General features: G+C 39.5%; 1 protein-coding gene across 6 annotated transcripts; it reads right to left on the reverse strand.

Annotated features, from left to right (window-relative positions):
* Positions 1 to 680: 680 nt before the first annotated feature.
* On the reverse strand, positions 681 to 18849 carry LOC122772720 (phosphatidate phosphatase LPIN1-like). Of its 6 annotated transcripts, none has more exons than XM_044030942.1 (24): positions 18636 to 18849; positions 15995 to 16195; positions 15199 to 15294; positions 11982 to 12078; positions 11669 to 11888; positions 10435 to 10509; positions 10147 to 10236; positions 9883 to 9997; positions 8935 to 9160; positions 8115 to 8255; positions 7942 to 8035; positions 7413 to 7612; positions 7060 to 7153; positions 6527 to 6596; positions 5764 to 5850; positions 5389 to 5481; positions 5214 to 5278; positions 4502 to 4640; positions 3968 to 4116; positions 3777 to 3863; positions 3448 to 3600; positions 2914 to 3028; positions 2722 to 2825; positions 681 to 2611 (listed from the first exon to the last, which is right to left on the reverse strand). In XM_044030942.1, exons 2-24 carry the CDS (start codon positions 16184 to 16186, stop codon positions 2440 to 2442), a joined length of 2874 nt encoding a protein of 957 aa, XP_043886877.1. In that variant the 5' UTR covers positions 16187 to 16195; positions 18636 to 18849; the 3' UTR covers positions 681 to 2439. The 6 variants fall into 6 exon arrangements, with proteins under 6 accessions (XP_043886877.1, XP_043886878.1, XP_043886876.1 ...); XM_044030943.1 differs by having other exon boundaries at positions 8944 to 9160; positions 10147 to 10239; XM_044030941.1 differs by having other exon boundaries at positions 9883 to 9994; positions 10147 to 10239; positions 18636 to 18848.
* Between the last annotated feature and the right edge of the window lie 454 nt (positions 18850 to 19303).

A 19303-nucleotide genomic window follows, 5' to 3' on the forward strand; every position in this document is an offset into this window, starting at 1 on the left:
ATGTGCGTGTCAGTAGAGGGTGCTATTCCAATACAAGTGACAACTGTCAGTGCTGTGAAACAACCCTGAAAATAGAGTCAGACAATAAACCCCGTCAAGAGCTTCAATCAAATAAAAATGTCAGTATTTATACACGTGTAGATGAGAGTCAACAAATCTACTCCTGCCTACGACAGGTTTAATGCAACAGCTGAGGTTAAAAGTAATCAGTAATAAACGCTGTATGAATGAATGAGCACCAGTAACAAGGTCTTTTTGACAAGAAAAAAAGTTCACTTCCTATAGTGAGTGTGTTATGTAGTATTTACAGTGGTTTCCCATTTTATATCATAGGCAAAAATGGACAGATGTTCATAAATAATATTTGATCAGAGCATAAAAACAAGAACATCCCACGGAAGAGTAGTAGGGCCACATGTAACAGAAAGAAAGAAAGAATATAAAACTACATGAATTCTGACTTTAATATCAAAATTCTGACTTTCTTCTCAGAATTATGATTTTATAATCTCAGAATTATGACTTTTTTCCTCAGAATTATGACTTCTCAGAATTCTAATTTTTTTAATCTCAGCATTATGACTTTAATCTCATGCTGTTTTTTTTACATGTGGCCCTAATCCGATTCATTTAGAGAATATATATATATATATATATGTATGTATATACATATACATATATGTATATGTATACTGTATATACATATATATATGTATATGTACTGTATATGAACAACAACCACATAAATGGTTACATTAGTGCCGTAAAACCTACAGATCTGGGTAGTGATTTTCCCAAACTGAAATAAAATACAGCAACAATATCCTGTGAACCTGGACAAACGATTGCATTGATGAGCATTAATCTTTAGAACACATAACAAAAACTGTGACCAATTTATGTTCTACATTGTGTTTAAATACGTGTTCACAAATATAAAAACAGACACTGAGGTTAAAGTTGCATTGTTCTGCATTTCCCTTGAGTTTAGTCACTGAACACTTGTTAGAAAACGGGCAGGAGTTGCTCACAGTAGCACGGTCAAAAAGACCAAACACCTTTAGCTTCACTCGCTAAGAAGTTTGGCACAGAAACACTGTCATAGAGTGGACACACTAACTGTGTATGGTTGCATTGTAATATTATATCACACAATGTTTCTGGTGCAAAGTGAGTTGAGGGAAAATCATTTTATCTGGATCAGATAAAATAATAAAAAGTTGTGCGTGTAGGTGCATGCAAATGAAAAAAATAAAATGATATAAATACACATGTAGCAGTGATGCATCAAGAGGAGGATTTGAGATCTGAAGTGTTCATATTCATTCATATCTTCTTATTTTCAGTTAAAGCAATCTGGGATAGGTGAGTAGAGGGATAGAGTTTACAGTAGGATTTCTTTACCTAAAGCTGCTGATAGTGAAATACTTGGTTTGTCAGTAAATGTAGCAGAATATTTTACTGTAAATCACAACACTTTACCCAATCAGGAGCCAGAACACTACAAAACAGCTTCATCAAACACGTTTGTGACATGACTGAAGGAGGACGGATCGGAATGATATTTGCACCAGTGGACAAGAAGTTGTCCGACGGCCAAGAACGCTTACAGCAGCTTTAATTTAGTGAATGAGCGTGGGTGTATACTAACAGCTGATTATTCAAATGTAGATTTTGTGAGTGCATTCCTGACATACATTCATATCCACCACTGAATATAAGGAGCTTTTAAATACAGTGATGTTCACATGTTCTACTGATGCTTATGTTGTGAGTCGGTTCATTTGCAAACTATACAATATGTGAGCCTCGATAAATACAGTTATATGAAATACAGAGTACTGAGTAAAAATCCATATCGTTTAATTCTATCCTTATTTTTTTTACTAATTTTGTTTCTTAATAATACATCTCTAATGATTATAATCCTTATTTCTCTATGGATTTCTGTGTACAGCACCTTGACTCTGCCACTGTGTATTTAAAAGTGCACTCTGAATAAAACTGCTTTAATGTGCTTCCTCTCTTGGGGTTCTACATTTCTAGTGGATGTTTTTCTTTTTTACATCTTGTATGCATACGAAATGAATTTGTGCCCACATGTTAAATAAATATCTTGTGCACACGAGATACTTATCATTCAAGAACTGAACTTATTTGTTTGCAAAAGTTAGGAAGTATCATTAGAAACATTGGGGTCTCCATACTAGGATGTTGACATCGCTTTCATCTACTTTGAATCAGTAGCTACACCGTTTAGTTGTTACAGTAAGTAACAACTGATCCCAGATCTGTGTTCCCCTCAGTTTTGTTTGTTTCAGTCTTTCAGTCTTATTCTATAAAAATCAGCATCTTCATTCTTCATCTGCACATCTGTGATCTGTGCCATGTCATGTGTAAAGAAACTGGACCTTGATGCTGAGGAGACACAGGGTTTCCTCAGCTCGTCTCAAGGGGCTGTGGGTCTTTTTCTTCCTTGTTGGTGCCGTCAGGGATTTGTTCACTCCAGTAGTCGCACTCACCAAGAGTGTCAGTGCGGCGGGCGCCTGAGCTCTCGCCTCGACCCAGGACTGGGAAGACGTGGTCAACCATATCACAGAGACGCCCAAAGCTGAGAGTGAGACACACAGACATATGTAGAGAATTTAATACAGATTTACACTAATGTGTCTGTGGACATGTGTCCACAACTGTAAAACTGAAAATTAAAATGTAGCTTACGACGAGATATTGGTTTTTGCCTGCTCCTGTATCAGCTCCCCTTTAGGATTGACGGTGAAGATTCTGTTCAGCGGAACACCAACCTCCTTATAGGAAAACACATCCTAAAATAACGAATAAAAATGAAGGAATTATTCCAAAAGTACAAATTATGTGGACACACACACTCACACACATGTGTAGCAGCCTTACTGTTGCTCTGTTGCCAAAGGCAGCGTAGAACGGTTCAGTGTTGGGTAAGAAAAGGTTCTTGATGTCTGTCAGACACTCGATCTTAAACTTCTCTGGTTTCTTCTCAATCACCTCCCTAAATAATAACACATTTTATTGTTTTGAGAGGTTAGCATTTTGTTGCTGTACATCACAGAATAGCAACCATGACAGATCTCTTAGATGGCACCAGCACAATGCTGTGCTTTTTTATGAGATTCAAGTTTAGTAGGTGGAATTAAGAGACATTTTGAGATGGAGGCTGAACCATAGACACAGCTCTCACTTTCTGAAAGGCTCCACCCATATTGACATGTGTTTTATGGCATTAATTAATTAATTGCTTTTGGTTGCTGTAACCAAAGCTGGAATATTGACCTTTCCACCAAAGAAACATGAATGTGCATCCAATATGAGCATCCTTTCTCTATGAACTGCTCTATGATTGGATCAAAATGTCATGTCATGAGCCAGATTTCTTCAGTACCAGTTTCTTTACACATTTTTGTGTCTGACCTGTGGAAAGCAGAAAACAGACTGCTGGGGCTGAGCAGCACTGGACCCATCGGTAGCATCGTTCCCCTCTCATTGACCCAGTGAAGGTAACCTCGCGTCATGTCTGCCATGCCAATGGCCCTCGCCGAGCAGTACATGAATTTATATCCATTCCTGTGATACAGAGTTTGTTAGAAATCATGATAATGACCAGGCGTTTGTGAGATTTGAAATCATTTTTAGTTCAGATAAGGGAGGGATCATAACAAATAAATACACATATTCATATAATAATTCTCTAATCAGACTTCCATACAACTACACTCTGAACATTTAGAGATATCACTTACTGGCTGACTTTGTGGTAGAGCCGTGCGATACCCTGATGTGTCCAGTCTTTACCCAACGTGGGGAGGATGTGACCCAGAGTGTCAGATCTGCAGCGTCACACACAAGAGAGGAAACACACATTTCCCACATCAATCACAATCTATTTAACACCAAAGCTCCATCTCCTGGTGAAAAGATGAACTTATCTTACCTGGTGATGGTTCCGTCTATATCGGAGATGATGATCTTGTCATCCCAGTTCCAAAGATAGATGGTGCCATGGCAGCGGCAGGTGCCCTGGTACTGTGTGGTCACACTGAACACCACCTCATTAGGACCTTCCTTCAGCTGCAGGCTTGCCTGTCAAAACACAGACAACACACAGCATTACGTAGAAGGTTAGTGAGATTGCCATTATCATTAACTGTCAACCCAGGATCAGGACAATGATGACATCATACACACACTCACACCCCTCGTCCTCGACCCCACATAGGCATCGTTATAAACCCAGAGAACGTAATTGCTCCACATTACATAAAAACAACAAACAATAAAGTGCAGCGAGAGACAGTGTTTATGTTAGCAATGATTTACGGATGCTCAATGCACTTCTGGCTCTGCTTTTCTCCCATGAAGAGATTCATGACCACAGTCTGGTCCAAATCCTAATCTATATCCATAAACTCACTTGCCTGCATGTTTTTATTTGCATGTCATAAAGAAACAACGTGAGAAAACGCACCAGCTGCTCTGATGTGAGCCGTAGAGTCTTCTTATAACAGATGCTCCCAGAACTCATGAGGAGCTCTGACTGACAGGATCCTGACATCTGATTGGAGGACCTTTGGTCCTCGTCACTTGAGGACGACTCATCTTTCATTCTGAAAGAAATCAAAGCGTCATATAAACTATGCATTATCAGTCTTATGTGGTTTGTTTTACCCTTTCTTGATGTAGTTTTAATATTTTCCTGTTTTACAACTCTTGCTTAATGTGTTTGTAATTTTATTAGCACTGTGTATATGTTTATTGCTTCTTATCAGTTTTAAACGTCTGCATTGTGAATATTACACTGTGTGTGTTTCATGTTATGCACTGTTAAGCACTTGATGAAAAGTGCTATACAAATAAATGTATTATCATTATTTTTATTATTATTTAGAAAGGGAAACAATGACAGGTGTGTGATGAATGTGAGCTTACTGAACCATCCCACTGTAACGCATGTGGGTTTCACAGCTGTAAATGCTGTAACGTTTCCATGGTAACAGCAAGCTTCACCAATCAGAGACATTGCTATCATACGATATATAGTGGGTAGTGTAGTACGTCTTCAAATATTTGTCTTAAAATGCAGTTTTAAGACATTTTTTGACTGTAGCATGTATCATAGTTTGACAGTTTTGTGGTAAATTGACAATATTAAGGAGAAAAAGTCCCAATCAAAAATTCACCTGTTCACTGAGGCCACAGCGAGTGAGTTCCCTCCTTTGTCGTCTCCAGGCTCTGACACTGATTCCTGAGGAGCACAAATGTCACAACTGATGTCTCCCATCCTCTGACTTAAATGACTTTGCTGTATGAACTCACATCTAAGGACAATTTCACTGATGATATGTGAATACGTACTGATTTGGAGTCACTGTTTCTGCTCCTCCATGAGAACCACCAGCGTCCTCCTTTCTTTGGCATCTTGTCCTTCATGATGTTCTCCACTGAGGCCTGAAGAAAACATGCATATACAACTCAAAACTGACAGGAAAAAAACTCAAATGCAGTCAAATGAACCAAAAAACATTAAAGAAAATTGTACAATCCAAAATGCAATGATAAACATAACAAAGAAAATGTCAGACCACAGTGAACTCTCACAAAGTAAAAACGGTTACAAGGACATGTCATGCAGACAAAAAGCAGGGCAGAAGGTGAGACATGCATAACAGGGATGAAATTCAGACAAACGACAACGTCATGCTCTGACTGACACAAAGCCAGGAAACATACAGGCTGCGGAGGGCTGGAGCCAAACAGACCAGGGAGGCAGTATGAGAAGAGGCCGAAAACAGAAAACGCGTAACTCAAACACCAGCACTTGAACAGCACATGAACATCGGATGGAAGGCAAATGTGTGAACGAAAGGGAAGAAAATAAGGAGGACATAATTAAAGTGTTAGGAAAGCAGTTAGATTTGAAGAAGTATGGATTTCACTATAGTACAACACTGGCAGCATTAGTATGAGCGTCCCTGTATTTAATAGCTGTTATTTTAGACTTTTCATCCATTCATTCCATGTCAGCGTTGTTGGGTTAGTAGAAATTTATATTCCATATATTCTGTATAGCTGTGAATGCACTTTAGTTGGAAGCATTTGCTTGAATTTGAAGATAATTAACAACAACATTAGTAATAGTATTAATCATAAATAATAATAATAATAATGATTATAATAAAACATTGAACCAAAGTGAAACATTAGGTTAAATTGAATAAACTGTAAAATGCTCTGTAGTGCACAGGGGTGTGATGTAGGGGATAGCAGAACACTAGACACTTATCAAATACCACCTACAACACATAATAATAATATAATCAAATGATATAAAATATACAATAACACAATTATTTACAAAGATAAAATTGTAAAAAAATGTTCATTTTGATGCTAACTAGGAGACATCAAACGTGTCCTATATATTCCTATAAATCCCCTCCCACCTCTTTCCTTCTTGTATTCTGCATCCCCTTCACTTCACCAGTCGTCTTACCTGCGGCAGGGGCTTCTGGTAGACCTGCATGGCCAACATGACAGGAGCCGCCGTGTTCCAGTTGTAGTATCTACATTATGTGGCAAAGAGAGAGCAAGAGAGAGTCTTAGGATCTATCATTTTAAAACACACATCACGACCGAGATAACCTCAAGAAACTTTATAGAGACCATGAAAAATGTATTTCATAGCAGGAATTGTGACTGCAACACTGGAGCTATTCAAAGGAGCAGTTTGGAAGATATTTTATTGCTTTCTTGTCAAAAGTTTGATGAAAATATTACACTGCCCTAATGTCTGTGAATGAAATTGTGATACTAATGTGAGAGATGAAATTATGCCCTTTACCTATAAGCAAACTTCGCTAAGATCTCTTAATACAGGGGCCTCAAACTCAAACAACCTAGGGGCCAATGAGTGTCCAGTCTGGCCATGAGGGGGCCAGAATCAACCAGCAAAGTTCATTGTTTCTACACTTCAATCAAACAAGCAACAGTTTAACGAACAGAGTTATTAAATATAGTCATACATACTTGTTTCCTATCTTCACCACCAAGTTTGGGTCATCAATTATAGAAGGGTTTTCAGAGAACTGCTGGTAGGAAACTGCCCTTTCCTGGAACTGCTCTGTGTCAGGAGACACACACACACACAAGGACACGGTTGTTAAACATAAATATTAAATAGCACTTTTAAAGGCGTAGCACATTGCAAAATAGTTTATTGTAGGTCTTAAGTTCCTTCATGCAGTGGATGATCTTTGGATCTTTTGGATGGATCTTTTTTGGTGTTTTTTTTGTAGATTGCATGTGAGTCCCTTTGGTGCATCAGTTATCAACAATAACTGATGCACCAAAGTTAAACAGCGAGGACATCACTGGCCTACCTCTCGTGATCTCCCTGTTGTCAGTGAGTCCTCCACACAGAGAGATTGCAACATGCGCAAGGTCCCCTGACTGGTCGGAAAAACTGTCCACGCCACTGTCCATCCCACTGCTGCCCACTGACTGTGGGGACTGATTAGCACTCCGCACTCCCACCATCATCATGTCTGAGTCTCCTCTCACTGAGCTGCTGCCTCCATCACTGTGGAGAGAAACAACCACTGCCTGAGCACTGACGAGGGCCCTCATCATCACACATTCCCAGAGACTAGATCAGGAGCTACTTTTTTGAAGCCGTTTACTGAACATTTATGTGCATATGTTTCACATAACATGAATTGACAGATTCAAAAGAAAATGTGTTATAAAATGTGGTAAAAATAGCAGCATATGCAGCCAGAAACAAAATAGTATTAATAAATGTGTTCTTTATTTCATGTTAGACGTTTAAAAAGTGGGGCCCCATATTGACAGACTAGGAAACACTGCTCTTGATTACCACCAGAGTACCAAAACATACTTTTCCAGTACCTTTTGGGGAAGTAGAGAGCAGCCACTTCAGGCTGTAGCTCTGTTATATCATCCAGGTATATGCCATCAGCACCCAGGTGTTGGCTTCTCTTTTCTAAGTCGGACAAGATTGCACATCAGTAGTGTAAATAATACATGCATAGACATTTCATATTTCTATTGCTTACACATACCTTTCTTTTTGGATGGTGAATCAGTAATTTTTGTATTTCCATCTTCCTCCACATGATCGGTTAGCATCCTGGGAGACACTGAACAAGCACTTAGGCCCTCCATATCTGCACATGATGGCCCCGTGTTTTCAGTCAATGTCACTAAGGACAGAAAAGACAAAGCAGAAAGTCATGATATCAAATGTATTGGTCACCAAGGTCTACTGACGCACACAGTTACATTTTGACTATCACGGGACCATCACACAGAGACAAACCATTCACACTCACATTCACATCTACAGTGTCCAATTATCCTCTGTATGTTTTTGGACTGTGGGGGAAAACCATGTGCACATGGGGAGAACATGCACACAGGAAGGCCCTCAGTCAAACAGAGCTTCTTACTGTGAGGCAACAGTGCTAGTCACTACCCCACCGTGTGTCCCTTTACACATACAGTCAAATTAAAATGCATACATAGGGAGAAAAATGCTAACTCCACAAAGAAAGGCCTTAGATGAAACACTATTCAAACTGAGAACTGTCTTTGGTTACTAGTTTGCATGTTTTACGTTGGTCTCTCCTCAGATCATAAATCATTTAGATGATTTGACTGATGCAATAAATGAGAGAGTAATGACAAGTAAAGATTGCTAGAAACATTAATCCTAATGGGAGGCACAAATCTAACAACACCAGCATGATATCCTCAACCGTTCAGGAGATACATTTGCAAAATATGAACTTTCAAAAATGACCTCTGGAGGTCACTAAAGCACAGTTTCTGAGTTTTGTTTTTCATGTGCTTTGCACATTAGAATGAAATAAACATTAATACCTTGCTCCCCTCCAGTCTTAGCACTAAATCCGTCTCTGCCTCCATTTTTGCATTCCTCTTCATTCTTGCGTCCACCATGAGCAGTGCTCTCCCCTGGCAGGGAGGAATAAATGGTAACAGAGGGTGATCCACTGTCACTGATTGCTCTGAAGTGAGTGCTGGTTGACACTGGAATGGAGACTGTGTTGGCAGGATCCTGCCTCTGGTGATAAGTCAGGAAGTCTGGCTGTAAGTGACAAGAAAAAAGACAGACATCATCATCATCATCTACCGCTTTATCCTCCACCAGAGGGTCGCTGGGGTTGCTGTGCCAATCTCAGCTACATCGGGCGATAGGCGGGGTACACCCTGGACAGTTCGCTAGTCAATCGCAGGGCCACATACAGATAGAGACAAACAACCATTCACTCTCACGGTCAATTTAGAGTGTCCAATTTACCTAATCCCCATTTTTGGACTGTGGGAGGAAGCCGGAGAACCCGGAGAGAACCCACGCACACACGGGGAGAACATACAAACTCCATGCAGAAAGGCCCTTGTTCCAACTGGGGCTCGAACCCGGGTCTTCTGTTTGAATTATTTTTTTTATATAAACACTCGCTGGCCACTTAACAAGGTACATTTGTTCAATCGCTACATGCAAACATGTAATACTTGAATCACTTTACAGCCACTCAGTGCATTTAAGCATTGGTCAGGGGAAGCAGGTAAAGCTCAAAAGTACCTGAACTAACTATCTACTGTATGTACGACATAAAATAAACAAGCCCTATTGTCTGTTCAAATACAGGGGAGAAACGTGAGGTGTGGCAGCGGCGAGCCTCACCTCAGACTGTGCTGTCCCTCACACACTGGGTTGATGCATGAGTGCATGTTGCTGTCTTTCTATTATGCTGCCAATATAAAGTTTGCAGACTTGTTCATACTGTGTTTGTGTGTGTGTGATACCTGGGCAGCTTGCGGCAGCTCTCCCCACGTCCACAGCATTTCAGGGTTTTCTTTATTCTGATTATGCAGCTCTGAGTCGCTCTTTGGTGTCGATGACTGTGAATCATCAGGACTGCTGGGAGAGAGAGAGAAAGTTATACAATCTGAATTATTCCCATGTAAGTTCTACTCCAAAAAATAATGTACTGTAAGTGACCTATAATAAAGCAGAAATCCTAATATCAAAAATTCAGTATTGAGGAAGATTAAAACTAGAGGTGATACCTAACAAGAGAGGAGAGGTGAGAAGTCTGCTGAGGACAAGAAATGGACAGACCACAGGGTGAAGGGATGGAGAGAGTGTCCTTTGTCAATCTACTACAGGAAGATAAAAAAAAAAGACAGAAAGTAGACACAAACAGAAACAAACAACACAGAGAAGAGAATTGAGAGTGAGAAACAGAGAATCATGGTTATTATTTGCTGATTGTCATGATGAGACAAGTATCAACAGTGATTTAAACAGATAAAAAGATCAGTACTGTATATGCTTATTTTATGTGCCAACATTACCTCTGTGAGTGTGACCAATCTGTGCCGGGGTGAGCGTGTGTCATGGCTTTTGTCCCCTGGTCACCGTACATAGACCTGACGACAAACAGAAATCAAACACACACATGCATTTAGAAACTCTCCTGAAACATCATTCATCAGACTGTTAAAAACTAGAGTAAATTATCCCGCAAAGCCCCAACATGAAACAGTCACATTTGTCATGATTTTAAGGGTCGCAGGAATGTTCCCGTCATCATCTAATGAGCCTAAAAAGCTTGGAACTGTTCAGCGAGGACAGCAGTTTGAGACATTATTTCACAGTGACAGAGATCACTGTGGGAACAGGACAAATCTCTGGTGCATGTGCAGAACACAAGCGCCACACAGATAAACACAAACATGTTCACACATGCAGACTCATGGAAGTAATAATGGTTTTACAGGACTTAAAAGTATATTGTTTGATACCAGGAATTATAATTACAGGTCTTTTGATCATACATGTTTATGTCTCATCCTTGCCTCTTAATTAAAAAAATAAAAGCAACAATCCTAACATTAGTAAGAGATAATGATATTTAGGTGTAAATGTGATATTTGTGTTATTTTATATTTAATGGACAGAGAGTCTCTATTCCACAGTATTAGTTTTCAACAACCTCAGAATGAGACTCGAAAATCACTTTAGTGATCAGTCTGGACAGTCATGTTGAGACAATGTGAACATTAACATAGTGTTCTCAGTTTATAACGCTTTCCCAGTCTTTAGAATGCAGTGGTGCAAATACACAATGCAACACACACAGGTTCACAAGACTATTCTTTTAAGGACTTTCATTGACTTCTGTTCACTTGGCCAGCCGAACCAAAGCCTTACTCCTAATTTTAACCAGAACCAGTCAATGTTATGATATATTAGTAACCAGTTCCTCAGAAATGATGGTTTTTGGTCTCCATGAGGACTACTGGTCCTGGCAAGGACAGTGTTTATGCCAGAAAACGTCCTCAAGAGGTAACAATTACAAGTACAAACACTTTTCATAAGCAACACTGCTGACACAGTTTGTTTATAACAGCAATGGACAAGATTGACTGGAATTTTGTGAATGCTATTCCTCTCTGCCTCTCACTGAAAACCCACTCTCACAAACACTAAACAAAACAACATGGAAAATAATAATTAGGTCAATGGATTGAAACCTTTGCAATGCTATGCTGTGTGTTTTTTACCATGAGGGCAACACGCACACACCTGCTGTCGTCAGCCTCTTTCTCATCATCCGAGCTCAAGTCAATTGTAAACATGTCCTCGTCCTCCGAGAACTCTTCCCCACTCTCCTCTCTCCTCCCTCCCCCGCCGCCTCCCTCTGGCCGTGCTTTCCTCCTCCTCTTCCTCCTCTTCTTGGTCGCCCCTCCGTCACTTTGCTGTGGCCCCAGGTTCTGGACAGGAAGTGAGGTGCAGGGTATGGTGTCTATGTGATGACGTGAGACATGGTTATAAAAATTGAGCACATTCACATTTTATTTTACAAATTCCATTGTATTATTTTACCATGAGGACCTACCATGGAGACGGGAACTGCGTCTGCCCAGCTGGGACTCCATTAACTCCTCCCCTGTGGACATGATGGGTGATGTTGCCAGGTAGGCTGGAACCACTTCCTGTCAACAGAGAAACAAGGGATTACTATTTGAGGTCTCTGCTAGAGCTTTTACACCAGAATTCGGGCTATAATTTCACTCAGAACCTTGGTGATCTGAGTAAAACAGTCTGCGTTCACACCATTTAAGCAGCACCTAACTTCCACCCCCCTTAATTAAGGGGCGTTCACAAGTGTTCCCTCTGTGTTTTCAGAAAGGACTACGCATTCATCATTTTCTTTGCTATTTTCACTGGTATGTTGTCCTTCCTTCTACCTTTCCTTTTGTCTATAGCTTACATTGACACACACACTGATGGTGTAATAGTTTGTGAGGAAAAACCAAGTCTTTTTTGATTCCTACACGATTGTTAGCGTAAATGTGCCAGCCAGTTCAAAATTGTGCTTGGGACCCGGAACCGTTCTGGTGTGAAAGGCTTATGTGTTAAAAAAACAAAATCATGTAAAATATTGGTAGCAGTGAGCTATGTAAATACATGACATTTCAAGAATTCTATATCATGGACCTGTTGTTCTAAAAAAGCAAATATAATGTTAAAGAGGCCAAAAACATGTTTAACTAAGTTAACCTATGTGCCAAATCTCTCAAAGACTTTCTCAAAAATGTTATTCGTGTAAGATAATGGGTTTGCCAAGTTCTAAGCAATACACCCATGAGTTCAGGTGAACAAAAAACAATCTTACAGGTTCTTAAGATATTGCATTAATGGGAAAGAAACAGACGGGTAGACAAACTGAAAATATAATAAAATGCCTCAGATTTTCAGCTATTAACCAGGAGGAGACACAGGGAATTTTTGTCTCACTATAGCTACTGCACCAGAAAGAGAACCCACTCCCCCCACACAGAGAGCAATAAGTAAGATAAAGAGATGATCCCAACAGTGCAGAGAGACACATTCTTTGCATTGCATGTCATGACACAGTCCAACACAGTACGATTAATTTGCAGGGAGAGGAAAAGGACGTGCATGATGCCAAGTCACAGCACACCTGCTGTGCATTCACCACATAGAAACATGTTGTAATTCATGTATATATTTAGGTTTCCCTCCAAGCTATACTTTCTATTTTTAGAGGGATGACATGATGTCATATATGAGACTTTAACACTGCAGTTAAACATCCCACGAGAGGTCTGCAGCGTAACTCCCAATGCAATTAGACAAATGATACATGGTCCACGACACATCTACACCTATTCTGTGATAATCAATACATTGAAAGACAATTGTATAATTGTACATCACGCTAACCTACAGTAGTGGCATCAGTTAATCAATACTGGCATGTTAAACTGTTGAGAATGCCATGGTTTTTAACTTAAAATATCTACTCTATACATATTTTGATTATTCACCTGTGTGTAATTGTTTATCACGAGTTAGGACAAAAATAAAAAGTACCAGTATCAAAAGCAAGCACATCATTTGTGTTTTTCTTTCAGGCATCCCTGATTCTCTAGCCTTAAGATTAATGTCTGCTGGAACAAATGGTTAATGTGTCATGTGCAGTGATCCGTTTGCCAAACACACAAGTCCCAACAAGCACTACACCCTGAGGAACAGAGAGGGAAGGGGGAGAGAAAGGGATCGGTTCAGGGACTCGGCTCAATGACAAATAGTTCCAGAAAAATGTCGTTAATCTTTTTTTTTTCATTCAGATCAGTGAGATGAACATTAATGCATACCATTATAATTTGTGTCTCCTCCTGGCCTACACCGTTTGTCCAGCTCTCACTGTGTGTGGGCGGTACACAGATTGGTGGCGGCCTAGTTTCTGACAGCAGACTGTGTGAGACAGTGACTTTGACAGACCTAATAATAACCCTCTGGTGGTTTTCCAGTTTGTGGGAGAAAAACTACGATCGGGGACAAGATTTAACACAAACCCTCAACAGTTGAGAGACAATAACGGACACAGTCCCAAAGAATTTGATAATCCCTCGTTAAATCCCTGATAATTCCATATTCATTATAACTGCACCTTCTATAGACTTTCTCAGATTAGGAATTACATGGATTGTTAGAGTTAATTACACTTATCATACATCCTAGGTCATTGCTAAAGAAAAAGACAAAGAAAAAAGAAAGTGCAAACAGAAGTAAATGACCCAACATAATGATTTTCTGCAACATCTGTACTGTATTTGTGCTGCTCACTGTCTCTTTTCTGCTGATTTATTTCCAGAAAAGTTAATTTCACCCGGGCCAACAGGATGCCACAAGAGACAGAGGTTCCTGTTCCTTGTTTTTGTTCAGCTTAAATTTCAGAGTCTATATTTGAAGTCATTTGTGCAAGCAGAGTCTGAGATAAACAAATAGTTTGCTTATTAGTCAAAAACAGACAAATACAACTTGTTTATACAGTATTAAATTTGACTGGTACTATTTTAATATTGCATTTAGATGTCTTTGTTTCTTCTTCTATTTCTTCTTATTATGTAAACTTTGTGCCTCGACCTTATAATTTGTGCAATTATTGTAAATCACAATTATGTGACAAAAAAGACTGGATGTTACCCTGTACCAAAACCATCTCGATTAAAAACAATCATGGTATGTTTTTCTAACTTACTTTTATTATACTTTGAGAGCCTTAAAACTTGGATTAGTTTATTGTTGACATTTCCTTCCCCAAGACAAAAAAGAGAGCAAGGGTGTTTAAAAGGCAAAGAGAGTGGTATGAATTAGAATGTCAGGGGAATAGGTTGCTATGAATACAGTTGTAATCTCTCAAATTCAAAATATTTCTTGATTTTTAACCACATTACTTTTTCCAAAATAGTCAATAAAAAGAGCCTAAATCCACAGCAGTATTTCATTATGTAAGATAAAGATTTTTTTTTACATGTTATTCAGGGTTTTAAACTAACATTTGTGGCTTGTTTTGAGTCAGCTGTTATTTTATGTTGTTTCTGGCTGTGACTCAGTGTTTCTGCTGCCAATTGAGGCCAATAGCAATCAATGAATAAAAATAGCAATATGTATGAATAACTACAAACAACAAAGCAAGAGTTGAAAGCAAGTACTGTCTCTGGCTGTAAGACCTTTGTGTCATTATGTTCTGTACTATATTTGTTTACCGACACCCACTAATGACCCTGTCGGTCATATCTCACCAGCATGTTCTCTGTCTCCTTGACAAAGAAGGCCTCTCCATTTTCTCCCAGTTTCATGTGCAAACTCACTGGCTCGCCGTTGATCTCTATGTCCACCTGTGGGACAGATTAAAGGGACATTTAACACCATTTTAAACAACTTTTTATTTTTTGTAAATAAATTATATCTCAAATCTATCCCTATCCAACAGACAGTGAAAACTGTCAGAACTTTCAGCTCTGTTTATCAAATATCACATGTAAAGATTTTGCTGACTCTAAAGGTTGTATGAAGGTTTTAGAAAAGGAACGTTCTGGGAATGTTCCGGGAACCAAAATAGAACGTACTCCAAAGGTTGTATGAAGGTTGTGAGAAAGTAACATTCTGGGAATGTTCTGGGAACGTTCTGGAAACCGAATGTGCAACCAAAAACTAATGTTTGGGGAAGGTCAGGAAAACTTCCCATATCAATCACAGAAGAACCTAGGGGCTAAAAACCATTTTCATGTTTGTTCATTTGTCAAACAGCTGGAGAATTATGTCTTTGAAATGACTCAAATGTGTTAACAGCTTCATAAATGGTATTAAATGACTGTATCGGAATAATATTGATATCAGTAGATACTCAAGTTTTTGATATCGGTATGGGACACAAAAAAATTGTATCATCCCATCCCATAACTGACACAGTCTCCAGGTTGAGGCTTTAGAACAGACTTATATTTTCCAATATTTTCTTCAGTAATGGGAATACTTTATGCGTCACTCATCTGTACCCACAAATACACTGGACATGAGAGAGGAGCAAAAACTCACCACTTTCTCACGAGACCGCAGAACACCCATCTTGCCGAAGCGGACGTGAAAGGGCGAGCAATGCAGGGAGCCATCAGGCTGCCGCACCACTATGACATCTATACATCCAGACAGCGTCGCAGGGTTGAGTCCTCTGTACAGCTCCTTGACTTGCACAAACACCTGTCCCGCCAACTGACCCACATAGTTCATGGTCTGCAACTGGAGACAGACAGGGAGAAATTGAAGGGGGTGGTCTCTTCTTCTTTTTATCTATCCATTAAATATAGTTTTCTTTAAATTATGCATCTCACATCAGCATGTGGAATGACCTTTAATGGACCAGAAATGCTCCCTGTCTTCCCACTACATTAAAATACATTATTGCTCCACTGAGTCCCATCCATTAAAGCAAACTCAGAGCAATCAATCTCAGGTTGAAGCAACCAAATAAAGTGAGAGTTTTCATATTTATGTTCTATATCCGGTGGTGTTGCTGAACTTGTGTTGTATTTGCGTGTGCTTTTTTCTGCATTTGTACAAACAAGTTCATTTGTTTTCTAGGTGTGGCATCGGGCCAGTATTTCTGATCCACACAATCTAATTCTCTCTGTTTAGAATGCCAAGCATGGAGGAAGGGACAGGAAAACACATTCATGAGGCTGAGAGACGGATGGTTCTTGACTCAGCAGGGAAACAAAGAGAGGTAGAGAGAACACATTTATTCTCCAAGAGAACTTAATAGGTTTACTATAGTTCCTCTTTTTTTGCACAGTCTTTTACAGTAACTGTGTTACTCAGCCTTCTTTAATCTCATTAATAATATTTTTGGCAGACTATGTAAAAACACACAGCTGATGAGGAGGATTTGATTACACCCTTCACTTCCTGTGAATCACAGTTTTTTTCTCTTGCACTGAAAACAATAACGATGACAAGCACCTGTCTTCAGGTTATGCGTGAAACGTTGTCATAACTTGTCTTGACTTACAACATAACACGGTATTGGACACTGTGACTAAGGTATTAGACACACGTTGTCCAGACTGAGAATAACACCTACAGAAGCAGAGGTCACATCTAATGTCTGCAAACTTCTTCTCCATAAGGATATTTTTTTCAGGAGATATTAGGTCAGTGGACTAATGAAAACAAAAGCTTATTATTTGTTTTAGCAATTTGAGCTAACTTATCCTTTAATACCTCAGTGTGACTTATTGCTCAAAGACTGGAGGCGGATTTGTTTGACAATGATTACATAACTAGATGACCCTTTTGTTTTACTGGCACTCTCACTGCCTTATCTATTTATCTTCTGTCTCTAATAAACACACACGGGTACATGCATGAGCACAGACCTGATATCACTGTCAACACACTAGGAACCATTCCCACACTCATACATGTTTATGCTTCAATCATAGTGAGGACCCAAATAGACATAATCATTCTCTAGCCTGACCTTAACCATCACAACTAGATGCCTAACCCTAACTTTTATCCTAATCCAAACCTAATTCTAACCCTAAAACCACGTCTACACCCTGAAAAAGTACTTTAATTATGTGGGGACCAGACAAAATGTCCTCACTCCATATGGTTTATACAATTTTTGGTCCCCACAAAGCACAAATATAAGAACACACACTCACAACCTTGTTATTCTATATTAGTGAGGACACATCATAGACACAATGCATTCCCTAACCTCAACCATCACAAGTGCCTAACCCGAACCCTAAATACAATTCTAACCCTGAAAAAGCACTTTAAAATTGTGGGGCTCAGACAAAAATGTCCCCACAAGGTCAAAATGTCCTCACAATATGAATACAAGTACACACACACACACACACACACACACACACACACAGTGCTCCTCCAATATGTAAGGACCAGTCATGAGACAACTCATAAGGTCATTCAATAGGTTCTTGTATTGTTTTACTGAGTAAACCAAATTAAATAAAAGCAACACACACACACACAGACAGAGAGAGTGTGAAGCATTACATAAACAGAGATGCTGAGACATTTGCAGACAGATAATGATGAAGGACTGTTCTTCATTTCAGCTGGCAAAACACACAAAGCTACTGTATTTAGCAATGCCATCCATTTATTTGTTCAGCCTAACCAAAGCCTTAATATCCCTAACCTTAACCATAAGCAGGTTAATGACTAATCCAAACACTTATATCACCTTTAACCAGAGCCTCCAAAATGAGGTTCTGCCTCATTAGGACCAGGCTGTAGTTCATATAAGGACATGCTGGTCCTGACAAGGTCAGTGTTTATGCCACAAAACGTCCTTAAGAGGCAACACAACACACACACCACAGCTCTACATACACCACAATAATACAACATTTGTAAGACGATATTTTCTGAATGTAAATCACGGTAAAACATATGCTGCATCATGTAAACATGTGTGCACTGATCACAGGGTGAGGCTCCGCAGTGTGTGTGTGTGTGTGTGTGTGTGCGCGCGTGCAGCTCTGCGCTCATTCAAACAGCCGCACATTAAAAACAACAACCCAAACACGTAATAATTAAAATAATGATAATAATATTAAAAACTAACAACACGAATGATATAATAATGATGGCTACGGCCTAAGTGACAGCAGGTCGCTGTCGTATTTCCGTCTTCACTTACATTATTTACTGTCTCGTCTGTGTCGTGGGTCTTTTTTCCGCCATTTAAACGTTATTCCTCGTCACGTGCTTCTCTCGGCAGGTTAATTCTGGTTATTATTGTTCTTACTATTACTATTCACATGTTGTCGTCCTGTCACAGAGTATCCTTTCGCTGTTTCAATCACAACTGACGCTCGCTCGGAGATGCTGCTTTGCTATTTACGCCGCGGTGAAACGGTTCCCGCCCATAGCGCCACCTGATTGGCCGAGGGGGAGGTGACGTCACGTGATATTGAAATACTGTACACGTCATGGCAGTTTTATCACATGTCTGTGTTTACTACACATTTTCTCTTTTTTGTACGTTTATTCTGTGGTCCTGTGCTGTCTCTAAATGTCGTCTTTCAGAGGATTATTATTGTTAGATTTTAGATTTATTTCATGTATGAAACTGGAAATTACAGTTCTTTGTAAGTATTTACAGAGTTGCAACAAAGTACAGATACTTTGTTACTGTACTTTTACTTTTAAGGCGGGGTACACCCTGGACAGGTTGCCATTCCATCACAGGGCAACATAGAGACAAGCAACCGTTCACTCTCATATTCACACCTACGGTCAATGTAGAGTGTCCAATTTGCCTAATCCCCAAATCTGCATGTTTTTGGACTGTGGAAGGAAATAGAG

Source organism: Solea senegalensis, linkage group LG7 (assembly GCF_019176455.1).
Source record: "Solea senegalensis isolate Sse05_10M linkage group LG7, IFAPA_SoseM_1, whole genome shotgun sequence".
In the NCBI taxonomy this organism is placed as follows: domain Eukaryota; kingdom Metazoa; phylum Chordata; class Actinopteri; order Pleuronectiformes; family Soleidae; genus Solea; species Solea senegalensis.